This window comes from Pan troglodytes, chromosome 13 (assembly GCF_028858775.2).
Source record: "Pan troglodytes isolate AG18354 chromosome 13, NHGRI_mPanTro3-v2.0_pri, whole genome shotgun sequence".
NCBI lineage: Eukaryota > Metazoa > Chordata > Mammalia > Primates > Hominidae > Pan > Pan troglodytes.
Genome location: NC_072411.2, coordinates 129349422 through 129367669, shown reverse-complemented (window position 1 = coordinate 129367669; position 18248 = coordinate 129349422). Strand labels below are relative to the sequence as shown.

The 18248-nt window shown below is 39.9% G+C and overlaps 1 protein-coding gene across 4 annotated transcripts in view; it reads left to right on the top strand.

Moving 5' to 3' along the window:
* COL4A4 (collagen type IV alpha 4 chain) overlaps nucleotides 1-18248 on the top strand; it is a 157373-nt gene that overhangs the window by 41336 nt on the left and 97789 nt on the right. For all 4 annotated transcript variants that reach the window (XM_516128.7, XM_054679440.2, XM_009444464.5 and 1 more), the window contains exons 5-12: nucleotides 2108-2242; nucleotides 3318-3362; nucleotides 4486-4602; nucleotides 8558-8626; nucleotides 11544-11579; nucleotides 13968-14030; nucleotides 14386-14421; nucleotides 14632-14673. In XM_516128.7, the coding sequence (XP_516128.5) occupies nucleotides 2108-2242; nucleotides 3318-3362; nucleotides 4486-4602; nucleotides 8558-8626; nucleotides 11544-11579; nucleotides 13968-14030; nucleotides 14386-14421; nucleotides 14632-14673 (543 nt within the window). The remainder of the gene's footprint in view (nucleotides 1-2107; nucleotides 2243-3317; nucleotides 3363-4485; nucleotides 4603-8557; nucleotides 8627-11543; nucleotides 11580-13967; nucleotides 14031-14385; nucleotides 14422-14631; nucleotides 14674-18248) is intronic.

Genomic DNA, 18248 nt, shown 5'->3' with positions numbered 1-18248 from the left:
AATGTTCTTGCACTATTCTTACGGGGCTCCTGCCCCATCTCCCTCCTGGTGTCTGGGCCTGGCCAAGGCCAGCAGCACTATCTAAAGTGACATCCCACCTGGGCACGGTGGCTTACACCTGTAATTCCAGCACTTTGGGAAGCTGAAGGCAAGCGGATCACCTGAGGTCAGGAGTTTGAGACCAGCCTGGCCAACATACTGAAACCCGGTCTCTACTAAAAATACAAAAATTAGCCGGGTGTGGTGGCATGCAACTGTAATCCCAGCTACTCGGGAGGCTGAGGTGGGAGGATCACTTGAACCCGGGAGGTGGAGGCTGCAGTGAGCCGTGATCACACCACTGCACTCCAGCCTGGGAAACAGAGTGAGACCCTGTCTCAAAAAAAATATATAATAAATAAAAATAAACAAAGTGACACCCCAAGTGTGGATCAGGACCAGGTGGGTCTTAGTTACTGTTTCTTCTCGTCAAGGTGCTCTCTGACCTTCTACCCAATGTGGGGTTGACCACATGAGGAGCTCTGGCCTTCATGCTATGGGATTGTCTGGGGCACTTTGGTTGAGCCCTGGTTTTGGAGGGTGGCTGCCTAGCAAAACACTTCCACTTGCCCATGAAGTATTTCCTTGATGGGATTGCACAACATTGGGTTGCCAGAGTAGGGCTGGCATGCTGATTTCGGGTGACTCCAGTTTTTATATAGATGCGACTCTGCGAGAAATATTTTGCTCAGGGCCCTGCATTCCCAAGGGGCAACCCTGTATTAGCCCTGGAGACCTAAGACATCTGATCTGAGCAGATATCTCCTAAACCCTGCCAAGCTTTTCTGTCCATACATCAAGACTTACTTGCTTATTTAATGCAGTCATCCATGCTGTTTTGTGAAGCAAGAAGTTATAAAATAATTTTTCTTAAATCTTTGCAAAAATTTTGAGAGGTATGAAATATTGCAAGTCGAACTCTTGACCTCAGGTGATCTGCCCGCCTTGGCCTCCCAGAGTGCTGGGATTACAGGTGTGAGCCACTGCACCTGGTCGGGATATCACTTTAGATGGTGCTGCTGGCCTTGGCCAGGCCCAAACCCCAGAAGGGAGATGGCGCAGGGCCCTGAGCCATGGGTTCTGAGGTAGGAGCCCCATAAAGCTTCTTCACTTAAAACAAGAGGTGGCCTTTTCATTCATGGAAAGCTGGATTACATAAATTTAATGTGACTTGGAGATTAATTCCAAAATATGACTAAGAAATTAGATAAAAGCAGCCAAAAAAGAAATGTTGTCCTTCGAAAGGGCAGGCAAATCATTAGTTATTTGAAGTAAATAAAAGATCTGGCAGTTTCCCTTACTCTATTTATGTCACAAATATAAAGGTAAATAAAACTTTGATTTTTTAGTTTCTTGCTTCATTAAAAAGCCCAAGATCTCTAAATTTGATTGACGGAATGAGAATAGTAAGATAACTATAATCACTTGATATATGTGTTTCTGTGCACACACATACATACATACTGCACACATACATACATATACACATGTGCAGTAATTGAAATTTATCATATAGCTTAATTCAGATTGAAAAGGGCAATGCCACTATTTCTTATGTCTTAATTAAGTCAATCATTTTCTTTTCTTGTCTTGTTTTTCCTTTCATTTCCTTTTCCTTTTCTCTTTTCTTGTCTTTCTTTTCTTTTTTTTTTTTTGAGATAGGGTCTGTCTGTGTCACCCAGGCTGTAGTGCAGTGGTGCGATCAGCTCACTGCAACCTCTGCTTCCCAGGCTCAAGTGATTCTCCACCTCAGCCTCCCGAATAGCTGGGACTACAGGCCCACGCCACCATGCCCAGCTAATTTTTGTATTTTCTGTAGAGATGGGGGGTCTCACTTTGTTGCCCATGCTGGTCTTGAATTCCTGAGCTCGAGTGAACCTCGTGTCTCGGCCTCCCAAAGTGCTGGGATTACAGGTGTGAGCCACCATCTCCAGCCATTTGTTTCTATTATTAGAGTTGTGCAAATCTAATTTCCAAGTCTTCTGTAGGCCTGAATGACTATATGTTTGTGTTAGAAGACGGTAATTAAGAATTGCACCCCCCATTTCTTTTTAATTTTCCTTCTTAGGGTCCACCAGGACCACCAGGGCCACAGGGTCCAATTGGACCCCTGGGAGCCCCAGGACCCATTGGGCTTTCAGGAGAGAAAGGAATGAGAGGGGACCGCGGCCCTCCTGGAGCAGCAGGGGACAAAGGAGATAAGGTAAGCCACATCTTATGTGGAGATTCACATGAACCACTCACCAGCACTACTGCACGATTTTTTGTTTTTGTTTTTTTTAGACAGTCTTACTCTGTCACTCAGGCTAGAATGCAGTGGTGGGATCTCAGCTCACTGCAGCCTTCGCCTCCCAGGTTCAAGCGAGCCTCCCACCTCAGCCTCCCAAGTAGCTGGGATTACAGGCACATGCCACCATGTCCAGCTAATTTTTGTATTTTTTAGTAGAGATGGGGTTTCACCATATTGGCCAGGCTGGTCTCGAACTCCTGACCTCAAGTGATCTGCCTGCCTCGGCCTCCCAAAGTGCTGTAATTACAGGCGTTGGCCACTGTGCCTGGCCAGCACTGGAGTTTTATAACCACGAGTAGTATATACTTGAACCTTATAATAAATGAAGTCCCTGAACTCCTCTGCAATAATTCATCCTCATTCTTGGCCCCTTTCCAGAGGAGCATGCTCTTCTGGACCTTTAAATACATGTGTGTACCCAGTGAGAAGTTATATTGTTTCATGGCTTTTTAAAAAACCTACATGACATTAATTATATGCATCACACTGAGTTTTCTCTTTTCACTCAACAATATGTCTTAGAGACCATTCCTTATCAGGCTATGTAGATTGAATTTATTCCTGAAAAAACATTGTATAATATGCCATAGTATGAATAAAACTATAGTTTATTCCCTGTTGATGAACACTTGAGATTCTACCCCAACTTTGGGTGGTGCAGATGTGCAAAAATAATCCTATCAATTGCCTGTGTTCACAGTTAAGGGATTGTTACTCTAGGATCGAGATTCGGAGTGTTAGATTTCTGTTCACAGCATGTTGAATGATTTACTTAAATCAGTACTGCTAGGCTGTTTTCCCAAGTACAAAAGAAAAGTGCAAGAATTGGTTCTTAAATGTTGGCTTTTAGACTCATCAATGTAAAAAATAGGTGACAATGACTGCTCAGCATGTTTAAAGATGAGTAATTAATTGTTACTATTTTCAAGTAAATCAGCTTATTAATTTAGTAATTTTTATCTCTTTGTTTAATTTTCTGGGATTTTAGGGTTCAACTGGTGTTCCTGGATTTCCAGGTTTAGATGGCATACCTGTAAGTATCCCTAAATTTTCTCCACTTTTTCAAAAAGGCAGAAGTACTCATCAGAATCCTTAAAACCACATGTATATATACATAAAATATATATTTATAGAAACCACAAGATATATATAGCAAAAATTTGCTATATATGCCACAAGCACCGTAATATATATATATCTTTCACCATAATATATATCTACATATATAAAAGATATATATTAGATATACAAGATATAGAATACATTAGGTTGGTGCAAAAGTAATTGTGGTTTTTGCTGTTACTTTCAATCCCCCGCAATTACTTTTGCACCAAATATATTGTATATATAAGATATGTATAGTATGTATACTATACAATATGTATCTTATATTTTACATATATAAAATCTATAGTATATACGATATATAGCTATCTTACATATATTTTATATAGTATCTTATATCTTACACATAGTTTATATATCGTAATATCTGTTAATTATATATTGTATAACATGTATAAAATATGGTGCAAGATATATATATGTTATGGTGCATGGTATATATTATACATAGCAAACTCTTTTTATATTTTCTCATTTTAGTGCATGAAAGGGTGTTTACATTTAAATTTTGTACAATAACTCCCAGAGCAAAACACTTTACTTGGAAAGCAACGTTTTCCAACAGGTTAGAGAAAAAATTCCAAAATATGAGCTAGGTATACTTGTTATGTCAAGTACAATGTTCTTGAAATTAATGCATAGTCATAAGGAATGTTTTTATTTGCTGATGAGTCCTAATATTTGTAGTGAGCTTAATACTCTCATTTCTCATATGAAAATGGAATGGAAAACAAAAGAGGTATGTGGGGGCTTTATAATTCATTATAGTATTTCTAAGGATTTTAAGGAAGGTCCCCTCCTCAATTTCGCAGAGTACTGCAAACTAAATTAGTTTAAATTTGTTATCTTAAAAAAAATTTAGGTTTTATTTTTACATGCTACATAGCCTTTTGGGGTAAAGAGAAAGTTTCACAAAACGACACAGTAAATGTGTGAATCACAATTGCCATAATTTGAGTATTCATATTGCATAACCTTTATGTAATGATATTTTCGCAAAAATGCTTCACTTATAATTTTGTTTTCTGCAGGGGCACCCAGGGCCTCCTGGACCCAGAGGCAAACCTGGTATGAGTGGCCACAATGGCTCAAGAGGTGACCCAGGGTTTCCAGGAGGAAGAGGAGCTCTTGGCCCAGGAGGCCCCCTAGTAAGATACCCACAGTTCATCTTAACAGGAATCTTAAGTGAACAGGCCCTATGGTGGAACAGGCTTGATGTATTCAAGAAACAGAGTTAATACAAGTGTGCCTGGAGCATTGTCAACAAATGGGAGTGGCTGGGGCATAAGGACAGAGAGATAGGCAGGACTTAGAACATGCAGGACTTTGTGGATGATGGAAGGAGGCTAGATTTTCTTATCCATGTTAGGTAAAGGCACTGGATGGTTTTAAGGAAGGAAGCAACATGATCTGATTGATGTTTCATTAAGATGTCTCTGGCTGCTGTGAAGAGAATAGATAGTAGGGAAAAAAGAGCAGAGAGACCAGGTAGCAAAATGTAAATTGTTTATCATTCAGGGTTAATTGCAGAAACAAACCCCACTAGGTATTTTGAACAGAAAGGGATCTGATACAGGGATTCTGGCACTTATTATAACAGTTGGAAGAGTAAAACTTAGGACCACACGAGACCACTGATTTCAAAGGTTCACAGCTAGCTGAGATCCAGAGTCAGGAAGCTGTAACTGCACTGTAACCACTGCCTGTCACCCCACGTCTAGACACTAGCAAACAACACTCAAGTTTCTGCTTTCCTGCTTGGCAGCAACAACAGACCAGGAAGAGAATCTCTTCCAAACTTCTGCCTTCCACATCTCCTAGGTGGAACCTAATTCACATCCAGCTATAAAGGAGTCTGGGCAATGTAGTTTTTATCTTTCTAGCCCCTGTAATGCAAAAAAACATATCAGAAAAGATTTGGAATGGATGTCCAGCAACAGTTGATAGTATCCAGCACTTGGGGGAAAACTTACGGCTCTTAGCTTTTTTTTTCTTCAGAATTTTGGACTTTCATTTAAACATAACTAGAGCAAGAGCTACCCCCCATATTCCCTTTCTTTCTCTCTTTTTCTTTTTCTCACTTAAATAAAGATCAGAGATTATTTAACCTTTCCAAATTGTTTTTCTGTGATTTTTTTTTTTTAGCATTTCTCCCTTCCTTAATTAAATATCATTTCACAAGTTTCTTTCTAGAAAGTTTTCTTAGCATGACCACCATAATCATTCATTCTGCTGTCACTCACGAGTCTTCCTTTTGCTCCAGATTCTAGAGGAACTGATCTGAACACTAAACTCAAAAAGAATTTTCCATACTCACATTTTTCTTCTGGTATCAAATAAGAACATCCACCACCTTTCATTGTTAAGTTTTTCAACCATCCTTTACTTTCAAACTCAGCCATTTGAAAACTCAAGTGCAGTCTGGTGAATGCACATTTATTAAGCTCCTCAAATCAGGCCAAACCTCATTCTACAGATTCATGAGCATTCAAGAGAGCAAGGGTTCTCAGTTTTAACTTTAACATAGCATGCAGTACCAGCCACAATCCTGAAGTTTGCCATAATGGTCTCTTTGCAAAGCAACCAACTTCCCCTTGACTCATTTACTATACAGACACCCCTCACTTTGCACAGTAAAGTAAGAATGACCAGGCAAGCTAAAAACCACGCAAAGAAACCTTATCAACTGATGAGAAAATTAATATTGTCCCATGACTTTTAAAAGGTTTTGTTAAAACATTAGAGACTTTGCCAGTTATATAAGGAAATGAAAAAACTAAATATTTCTTTAATATACTGTAATTTGAAACATTGAGAACCAAAGTGTTTTAATTCTTTGTAAAAACTTATCAAGAGTAGTTTCAACAGTACTTGCCTTTTTCTCATCATGTAACTTGTGATACTAAAGGAATATGTCTTTTATATTTTGAGGAAGTATGATACTCCTTTCTAAGTTCGGATCTGTTTCCAGTGTTGTGAAATATCTCTCAGGGTTCCTTTAATGTGAAGTTTTCATCTGTGTCACTTTACCTAGGATGCTGTCATCCTTTTCATCACAACCACTTTCCTGGTTTCTCTTCACTAAGTTCCTCTGGCTGCAAATAGTCTCTCAAATGACAACAATCTCATTATTCCCATGATCAGCTATTGCTTCTATAACTCCACTTATGTTTTATTTGAATTTCATTTCCAGCATTACCATTTTCATTTCTTTGCTTCATTTTCATCATTATTGGCCGATTTCCTCTTCCAACTATCCATTTTTGTAAAATGTTATTCGGGTTTATTGCTGGGAGATAAGGAGGCAAGCCAGCTACAAACTTTGCTGTCTGTGTCTGTGTGTGTGCTCTGAATAATACCTGTGCAGGGGCCAATCACAGACAGACTTTGACAGAAATCATTGAAACTGACCCATTAGTCCCAGAGATCTTTGGATCAACATAGAAATGGATCCTTCTGATCTTAAAGTTTGAAACCTACGTGTTTTATCTGAGTTCCTTCCTCAGGAGAGGACCCCCAGGCCTCTCAAGAAGTATCAAAGAACTGAAACTCACCAGATCATGGCATCCAGACAATGAGATGGCAGACCCCTGATTTTGTTTCCTTACCTAGGTCCTGTTTTCCAACACATTGTTACATTTCTTCCCTGCTATGTGAACCCCTAATTTTAGTCAGTCCAGGAGATGGATTTGAGACTGATCTCCCATCTCCTCAGCTGCAGCACCCAATTAAAGCCTTCTTCCTTGGCAGTAGTCGTCCTCTCAGTCACTGACTTTCTTTGCAACATGTTTTGGTAACATCACGTGATCATGCAGTAATCACAATTCGCATCTGTTATTTATATAGCGATTTGTGGGCTGAGAGGATAGCAATGAAGTTTGTACGTTATGCAAGTACTCAGTTAATACACAATGGTGACTGAAATTTGAACCATGTTGTTGGAGAACTGGTGTTGTTTAACTTAACTATGAAACTGAAATTCATTCAGACTGGAACTGTGCAAAGCCAAAACTGCAGATACTACCAAATCTGATTTCTCAAGTAAATTGTTGATGCAATTTAACCTTATGCTGTTAAATATCTCCCATCAGAAGCCAAGTCAAGCACTCCTCTAACAGAGATTAACTTTGAAATGTATATATCTTTCATATGAGCTTGATATATAAAGATGGTAGGATTTTTATGTGGTAACCAAGAGAAGATAATATTAAGAATTGAAGTAGGGGCCGGGCACGGTGGCTCACGCCTGTAATCCCAGCACTTTGGGAGGCCGAGGCGGGTGGATCACGAGGTCAGGAGACTGAGACCATCCTGGCTAACACGGTGAAACCCCGTCTCTGCTAAAAAATACCAAAAAAATTAGCCAGGCATGGTGGTGGGTGCCTGTAGTCCCAGCTACTTGGGAGGCTGAGGCAGGAGAATGGCAGGAACCCAGGGGGCAGAGTTTGCAGTGAGCAGAGATCGCGCCACTGCACTCCAGCCTGGGAGACAGAGCGAGACTCTGTCTCAAAAAAAAAAAAAAAAAAAAAAAAAAGAATTAAAGTAGGATATTAAGATATTAAGTAGGAAAACCTTGGGGAGGGGAAGAATACACTGAGGTTATTTCATTCACTTTAAAGAAATATCCTAAGCAAACTAGCAACTATATACAAAAACCTTCTGAAAGGAACATGTTATGTTTTTAAAAATAATTCTTAGGCCTATTTTGAATACAAGTACTGAAATGGATAAAATCTCTCTATATATATATATACGTTTTACTGTTTCTAGGGCATAAATTAACAATTGCAAAATTAGTTATTTGTAGGAACAATGCATGTGTTTTATACTGTGAGGAAATATGAAAATTTTCTGCTAAATAGCTATATATGAGTAGATATTCTGTCTTAGAAGATTCCTTAACAGATCTTAACTGAATATGGAGTAAATATATGTGAGAACCTTAGGGTGATAATAATATGGAAGAGGATACAGAAATGTCTGCTTGTTAATCATGTCAATAATGGTAATTTTAACTGATGAGTTATATTTTATATAGAAAAGAAAATACTGAAATGGTAATACGCTATTTTCCTGTTAAGTACATACATATTTTATTTTCAGGGCCATCCTGGGGAAAAGGGAGAAAAAGGAAATTCAGTGTTCATTTTAGGTGCCGTTAAAGGTATTCAGGTAAGTATTATGATCATGATGGGTTAAAAAATTTTTTCTTCCAAATAGGTAAGCCCATGCAGGAAATACTCAGACAGGATTTTTCTTCAAAATGTCCCTGAATACACCAGTTTTTATCATTACCCTGACCCTCAGGGATGGCATCATGCTTTTGTGTGAAGGCAGTGGCTTTAGTCGCCAGTAAAATTCCAGCACTGTAAAATTCCATTACTTCTGAACTAGTCAGAACTGCAAGGGATGTATTTATTTCAAGGTTTCTCAACTCCTGATATTGTGGGCCACATATTCATTTGGTGTGGGGCTGACTTGTGCGTTATAGGATGTTGAGCAGCATCCCTGGCCTCTGGCCTCTACTCATTAGACACCAATAGCATCCCCCACCTCTGAACTCCCCAAAGCATATATCCAGACATTACCAAATGTCCCCTGGGGGGAAATCACCCCAGTGGAGGACCACTGATTTATTTGTAATTAAAACATTGTAATATTAGTACTTGCCATCCAGTACAGTAAAAGTCACCATTATTGAACTTGAAAATGATGTAAACCTTATAGCACTTTGCTTGATACATTTAATGGTGTTGTGTTTTCAGCAGGGAGTGATGTCCAAATGTTCAGAAATAAACTCTTGAGTGACCACCTCATCTCTCAGATGAGAAGCCATGGATGAGTGATGGGGATCAGTGGAAATGATGCATTAACAGGAAAATACAGCCCATTTTCAAGACGTGTGGTCATTTCTCTTAAGGAAGAATATTCTGCAGCAATTAGATAGAACTAGTCCTAGATTGCTTCTATGAGACCCTAGGTTCTGTGCCACGCAGAATGGGCACACCTGAGCAGTGATCCCTTTAGTAAGCTCACCGTTTATGTGTGTAGCCTCTGTGCCTATTTGTCCTTCTTAAACAGCAAGAACGATGGATTTGTTTATAGCTTAAATGATATATTAATAAACTAAACGTCAACAGCAGGGTCATTCTAGGAACCAGTATGGTGTATTGGAAGGAGAGAACTGAGGCTTACTCTCCACTGTGACTTTAAGCAACTCCCTTAACCTCCTCAGCCTCATGTTCGTTATTTGTGAAAGAAGATTAAAATAATATTTACCCTGCCCCTTTCTTAGTGTTGTTAACACTGTTATAATAATTTATATTGCAGTACATTGTAAATGGTAATGTCCCATATTAGTTATAGTGAGCATTTTTTTGTAATTGTGGTAATAGAGGACATGTGACATACAAATATAGAAGGGGGATGAATATAGAGAATTCCTTATCTTAAGGGGAAACAGAAGATCCCTAATAAAAATGATCTGTAGATCAATAACCCTTGAGAGACGATGCTCTTAAGAGTCTATATCCACTTTATACCCATTCTAATGGCTATGATAAAAAAAACAAATCTAGCAATTGCTGGCGACTACATGGAGAGTTGGAGCCTTATGCATTACTGGTGGGAATGGACAATGGTGCAACCACTGTGGAAAATAATATGGTAATTCCTCAGTAAATTAAACATAGAATTACTATATGACCCAGCAATTCCACTTTGGGATATATACCCCAAAGAACTGAAAGCAAGGACTTGAATGGATATTTGTACATGCATGTTCATAGCAGCTTTATTCACAGTAGCCAAAAGGTGGAAGTAATCGTGTCCATCAACAGATGAATGGATAAACAAAATGTGGTATATTCATCCAAAGGAAGACTGTAAAAGCTTTAAAAAGGAAAGATATTCTGACACATACAACAACATGGATGAACCTTGAAGATATAATATTATGCTAAGTGAAATAAACCTGTCAAATATCATATGATTTCACTTATATAGAAAAATAGTCAAATTCATACAGATGGAAAATAGAAGGGTGTTTGCCAGTGGCTGCGAGGAAGAGGGATGGGGAGTTAGTGTTTAATGAGAACAGAGTTTCCACTGGAGGAGACATAAGAGTTTTGGAGATGGATGGTGGTCATGGGTGAATAACAATGTGAATGTACTTAATGCCACTTAAGTGGCATTAAGTGAACTACCTGTACACTTAAAAATGGTTGAAATGGGCCAGGTGTGGTGGCTCACGCCTGTAATCCCAGCACTTTGGAAGGCCGAGGCGGGTGGATTACCTGAGGTCAGGAGTTCGAGACCAGCCTGGCCAACATGGTGAAACCCCGTCTACTAAAAATACAAAAAAATTAGCTGGGCATGGTGGCGCATGCCTGTAATCCCAGCTATTTGGGAGGCTGAGGCAGGAGAATTGCTTGAATCCAGGAGGTGGAGGTTGCAGTGAACGGAGATGGTGCCACTGCACTCCAGCCTGGGTGACAAGAGCGAGACTCCATCTCAAAAAAAAAAAAAAAAAGGTTGAAATGTCAAATTTTAACTTACATATATTTTACATTTTAAAAAAAGAGCCTTCATTCAAGAGATATATAGCCTTTGATCTTTTAAAGTAGGTTGAGTCTCAGCACAGAGTCACAAGGCGATAGAGGTAGACAGAGGCTGGTGTGAGGCAATTTCCACCTGAGTTTCTTTTCTGTCCACTCTAGGGTAGTCAAGGGGGTCAAGATGTTTATAAAGCATAGCAAGGTGTGGAAACAGACCAGCAACAGGTAAACTGTGAGGAAACGGGACCACTGGATTGAGAATTTAGAACAATTTAAACAAAGAAAAAATCTCATTTCGATTCCATGTCATTACTTCAGCGACCTTTCTCTGTTGGGTAGAAGGAGAATTCAGAGCTTAAGGAGAAAGAAAATCACCTCTGCATATCCCTTCCTCAATTTTAGTCAACACCAAAAAAATTGAACAAACTGCAGTTAGATGAGTCCAGATAATTTTGTGTATATTTCTATTTTTACATAATCTCTGTTTTAGGAACATTGTGTGGACTTAAAGCAATGCATTCTTATTTTTGCAGGGAGACAGAGGGGACCCAGGACTGCCTGGCTTACCAGTAAGTCTCCTGAGCAGGCTCTATGCTTCAATTTCCTCCTCAAATAGCCTATGATCCACGTTTTAATCCCAGCAAAGCCAGCTACATAATTTGTGCGGCTCACCTAGTGCAAAATGAAAATGTGGGTTCCCTGTTCAAAAATTATTAAGCATTTCAAGATGGCGACCGCAGAACATGAAGCATGGGGCCCTGTGTAACTGCACCAGTCTCATGCCCATGAAGCTGTACTTGAAGCTCATCAAGCTCCCTCCTGCCTTCCTCTTCTGTCTTCTAATGATCTTGTGGCATTACTCAGGTATATGCAGCCACTTAATATTTAGGAAAGCGAGTCCACTTAGCAACTACATGTATAATATATACCAGCTAGAATAATCTTGCATTGCTTCTCGCTACCATTTTGCCTGGTGAATCAGTATTTGCATATTACATTTAATATTTTGCCCATCTTCATCTCTCTGATGTTTCTGATGTGAGAAAGTTTCACAAAACTAAACAGTAAATGTGTGAATCACAAATGCCACAATTTGAGTATTCATAGTGCATAATCTTTGTGTTATGATATTTTTGCAAAAATGCTTCACTTATAATTTTGTTATCTGTAGGGGCACCGAGGGCCGCCCAGACCAGCAATTCAATGATTATATTAGTCTTTCCAGTTTTTCGATGTTTACAAGATTAAAATTGAGAGCAGTTTTGCCGGCCAGGCATGGTGGCTCATGCCTGTAATCCCAGCACTTTGGGAGGCCAAGGCAGGTGGATCACGAGGTCAGGAGTTTGAGACCAGCCTGGCCAACATGGTGAAAGCCCCTATCTACTAAAAATACGAAATTAGCCAGGCGTGGTGGCGCGTACCTACAATCCCAGCTACTCAGGAGGCTGAGGCCAGGGAATCACTCGAACCCGGAAGGCGGAGCTTGCAGTAAGCTGAGATGGCACCATTGCACTCCAGCCTGGGCAACAAGACTGAAACTCCATCTCAAAAAAAAAAAAAAGACTGGGTGAGGTGGCTCACACCTGTAATCCCAGCACTTTGGGAGGCTGAGGCGGGTGGATCACGAGGTCAGGAGTTCAAGACCAGCCTAGCCAAGATGGTGAAACCTCGTCTCTACTAAAAATACAAAAATTAGCCAGATGTGGTGGTGCGTGCCTGTAATCCCAGCTACTTGGGAGGCTGAGGCAGAGAACTGCTAAAACCCAGGAGGCAGAAGATGTAGTGAGCCAAGATCGCACCACTGCACTCCAGCCTGGGCGACAGAGACTCCATTTTGCCTTCCAAAAGTTAAGCTATAATTTTGCCCTGTAACTTCTGGCTAGTGATGGAACGACTTTCCTGGGCTGGTTTCCTTACTACGATTGAAGCTCAGGTCCATGTAATAAATGTGATACCTCAGTGTTGCTGTTAAAATAAATATCAGTTCATCCTCCTAAACAGAGTAATTTCATTATACACTCCCCAATCATTTGACTTGGGCAGAGTCAGCAGGAGCCCAGGGAACATCTCTCCACACTTCCAGGCTAGCCTGGCTGTAACCTTTTCTTGACAATTTGTGTATAGTTGTGTTACAACTTACATGTTGTAGAAAATTTTGTATGGCTGACTCATCTTGATCTCAAATTAGGGACTATATTTCCCCAATTTGAGATCTTGCAGACCATGTTTTAAAAATATACTAAAAAGTATAAATACATTAATATGTAATGTTAATTAATAATAATACTTTAAAAGCATCCTGATGTATATCAAAATTGTAACAGAATTTAGGAGTAGGTAGTAATGCATTTTCTTTGTTCTCCACTTTTGTTATTACAGGATGTATTTGTAAATAGGTAGATTGATCTCTGGGTCTTAACTGGACCCTAAATGAAGGAATTTATCACAACTACCAGAGTGCTGCTACCTTTAGCTTGGTGCTTTTTTTTTTTTTTTTTGAGACAGAGTCTTGCTCTTTCGCCAGGCTGGAGTGCAGTGGCGCAATCTCGGCTCACTGCAACCTCCGATTCCCTGGTTCAAGCGATTCTCCTGTCTCAGCCTCCCGAGTAGCTGGGACTACAGGCGCCTGCCACCACGCCCATCTAATTTTTGTATTTTTAGTAGAGACGGGGTTTCACCATGTTGGCCAGGATGGTCTCGATCTCCTGACCTCGTGATCTGCCCCACTTGGCCTTTCAAAGTGCTGGGATTACAGGTGTGAACCACTGCGCCCGGACTGCTTGGTGCCCTTTTAGGGCTGCATCAAAGCTGCTGTTGAAAATGTCCTAGCAGGGCAGATGTGCTGGCGGCTGTGATTTCTTTACAGGTTTTTATCCACATGGGATCACACGCAACTCTTTCTGTGAAAGATGATTACAATTTTGGGTAACAGATGCACTGATTTTTCTCATGTTTAGGGATCTTGGGGGGCAGGAGGACCGGCGGGTCCCACAGGATATCCTGGAGAGCCAGGGTTAGTGGTAAGTACAGCACTGCTGATGTGATCCCTTTAAAAACCAGATTCTACATGAAAATAAAGAAGCAACGTTGCCATTTTGGGTCAGACACAGGTGGGCCGTTTGAGAGATTATAATCGATGAATCACTGAAAACCCACCATTATCAGTGGGACTCCATCTTGAAGCACAGGTCCCTGCAGATGAGCCACTGACATCATCTTCACAGAAAACAGCCCATCCATGATAGAAACTCCATCACTGCGTGTTTTAAAATTAAGGGTTTCCTAAATAGGACCCTATTTTGGGGTAACAAAAGAAGGCACATTCTTATTTCTATGTCTGATGATTGATTTGTGTTTTTTTCTCCCTTGATTTAGGGACCTCCGGGCCAACCAGGGCGTCCAGGTTTGAAGGTAGGCAGTCATGAGCAAGATACATCAATAGAGCCCTGAACAATGAAATGGTTGACCACTGATATTTGTCAGAATGATGGCTTTCCTCTTATCAGACTTCCCAAAATATTCCATGAACTGCAATATATTGTGTAGCCAGAAGTCTTAATTGCTTTTAATTACTTTTTTAAAATTCAAAAGCAATTAGATTCTTTTTCATTTCTTTCTCAGGGAAATCCCGGTGTGGGAGTAAAGGGGCAAATGGGAGACCCGGTAAGAATTCCCTCTTGCTCTGAGGAGCAGATGGTGACGTGTGTGTGCTGCTCAGGGGTGGAGGCTGTTCTGATTATTTGAACTTGTACTCATTATCTAGTCACTGCCCAATTTTATGGCTGAGAACTTTTCTTTGCCGAATTATTATGGCACCATTACCCTTGACTGTAAAATGAAAGATCTGACACAATTTAACACTACATTCGGGTTAATTTGTGCAACACATTTCACCCTAGCAAACAGATTGAACATTTTTGACAATATATTATGTCCAGAGTAACAGCTTTGTCAAATCACGGATTTGTTTTGCTTAATTTCACATAAATCCTAAACTCCACCCTTAAATATGCATATAAATACAAATATAAATGACTGGAACCAAGAGCACTGAGCAATACACAATCTCCAACCCACTCCTTTTCTATGCCTGTCCTCCCTGTCTCCTCCCCCTGCCACTCACACCCACTGTCCTTTTGGCTGACATGTAAAACTTAGTAAGAATAAGCTTTAGAAAAGTGATTTAAGGGCTGAGCACAATGGCTGATGCCTGTAATTCCAGCACTTTGGGAGGCTGAGGCGGGTGGATCACGAGGTCAAGAGACTGAGACCATCCTGGCCAACATGGTGAAACCCGGTCTCTACTAAAAATACAAAAATTAGCTGGGCGTGGTGGTGCGTGCCTGTAGTCCCAGCTACTCGGGAGGCTGAGGCAGGAGAATTGCTTGAACCTGGGAGGCGGAGGTTGCAGTGAGCCAAGATAACGCCACTGCACTCCAGCCTGGTGACAAAGCAAGACTCTGTCTCAAAAAAAAAAAAAAAAAAAGAAAGAAAGAAAAAAGTGATTTTAAAAGGCAACTCACCTGGAAACAATCTGAACATCCAGCAGTAGGTGAGTGGCTCTTTCAACAACTGAGGGCAAGTCAATATTAAGCATCTGCTCCATGCCAAGCTAGGACTGACACTGGGTGTGGGGATTTAGCAAGACAGACCTGATCCCTGCTCTCATGGAGTTCCAGCGTGATTGAGTAAGTCATGGTATAGTCATTTAACAGAATGGCACAAGAGTCAAAAATACGTATGATGACTTCATGAAGTGGGGAAGTGCCTGTGATATGCTGAACAGAAAGTACAGGTACAAAAATGTAAACTCAACTTTGTAAAAGCAACGGCAACAAGAAAGACATTAAAATATACACAGAGAGGGATTTCTCAACCTCAGGCTGCTGCTATTTCATTGTTGTGGAGGCTGTCCTGTGAATTACAGGATATTTAGCCACATCCCTGGCCTCTCCCCACTAGATGTCAGTAGCATCCTGTCCCTCCAATCGTGACAACTTAAAATGTATCAAAACATTGCCAAATGTCCCTGCGGGAAGGGGTTGCCTAACTACTTTCCCCTTCCCCCAACCTTGAGAATCTCTGGCTTGTAGAAATGACTGAATGAAAATATACCAAAACAATGTTTTTCAAGTTTGGGAAGCCATGGAGCTCTGGAATATATTCGTCGAAGCCACAGGAGCCCGTGTGCCATTGCAGAATCCAGCAAGCATTGGCATCTTAGTGACTTTCCGCGCCAGTCCAATCAGACACATTTGCAAACTCAGGCTGTGGAATAACTTGGAAGTATTTGGCTATGAGGTGGCCATTCAAATGATCTCAAATGTGCTTACCTTAATTCTTTTAGATTGTCAGGTGAATGAACACATAATTTTACAATTTTGGGCCAGGCCCAGTGGCTCACGCCTGTAATCCCAGTACTTTGGGAGGCCGAGGCGGGTGGATCACCTGAGGTCAGGAGTTCGAGACCAGCCTGGTGAACATGGTGAAACCCCGTCTCTGCTAAAAATACAAAAATTAGCCGGGTATGGTGGCGTGTGCCTGTAGTCCCAGCTACTTGGGAGGCTGAGGCGGGAGAATTGCTTGAACCTGGGAGGTGGCAGTTGCAGTGAGCCAAGATTGTGCCATTTCACTCCAGCCTGGGTGACAGAGTGAGACTATGTCTCAAAAAATATAAATAAATAAATAAAATAAGATAAAATATTGATGCAGAATTCTCAGATGTTCTAGAGCATGTTTGCCCACCTCATTTTAAGAAACACTGCCCTAAATGGTTGCTATTTATGCCTACATGATATAATTATGGACCTTTTACATTTTAATTCTTCAAAGTTTTCCTTCTTTGTAATTTTGACTATGCTGAGTATATGGTACTTTTACAATATGAAAAAAAATAGCAGTATGACCAATATTTTGAAGAAGCCGGCTGCTTGTCAGCTTTTAAGGGTTTTGTTCAGGTTTATCTCAATTACAAGAATAAGAGTGGCTATCTTTACCAATACATGCTATGCTTTTACTCATGTTTTGTTAATGTGCTTGTTCAATGGTTTATTCACGCAGCAGATATCTTTAGGGCAGGTGCTACACCAACACTGTGTTAGGTGTGTAGATAAATCAAGGAAAAAAAACCAAAACAGACAATGTTTCTAATCTGGCTTTTCTTCAATTTCCCAGGTTTAGGTAGAAATTGAACTCTTCTTTTTTTTTTCTATTTAAACTTGATATTCTTCTAAAAATTCCACCTATCAAAAGCATTAGTAGTTTTAGTAATGATATATTGGGGAATTTACTTTGTTACCCTCAACACGGGAAGCATTTTATGTATATTATCTATTCAATGGAAGAATAGTTTGAGGTAGGTAATATTACAATCTCCATTTCACAGAGAAGAAAAATGAGGTTTCAAGGAAGTAAGGAAATGAGGACTGAGAGAGGTTTTAAGGAACTTGCCCCAAGTGACAGAGCCAGTAAGGGCCTGGTTTGCAAACATGGGTGACCTATATATAGCCTGTTCTTAACTATGACAAAAAGAAAGATCATACTAAGTGTAGAATAATAGTAATACCCAGAAAAGCACAAAATATTTATTTTCTAATTAATGGTGAGAATTTATGATTGTGGCAAAATTCATTCAAGAAACATTCTTTTCTTCAGTAGAAAAACATCTATCATGGCATAAATAAAAATTTTGGCTATTATTTTACAGTTTTAAAATATTATTGAAAACAAATAGAAATAATCTAATCTAACCAGAGTGAGATGGCTTAATACATCACAGTACATTCTTGTGATAGATTATTTATTGGCACTAAAAATCAGGATTGTTACGTGAGGCCAGGAGTTTGAGACCAGCCTGGCCAACATGGCGAAATCCCATCTCTACTGAAAATACAAAAATTAGCTGGGCACGATGGTGCATTATCTGTAATCCCAGGTACTCAGGAGGCTGAGGCACAAGAATCACTTGAGCCCGGGAGGCAGAGGTTGCAGTCAGCTGAGATTGCGCCATTGTGCCCCAGCCTGAGTGACAGAGAACACTCTGTCTCAAAAAAAAAAAAAAAAAAAAAAAAAAAAATCAGGATCCTGAAGAGATTTTAGTATAATAGAAAAAGGCTCACAAAATATTGTAAGAAAAATATAAAATTATTTAAAAATTTAATAAAATATGCTGTATATTTTAAATCATGTTTATATATTTATTATAGTATTCTGATTATTTTTTCATAAACATAAAACAA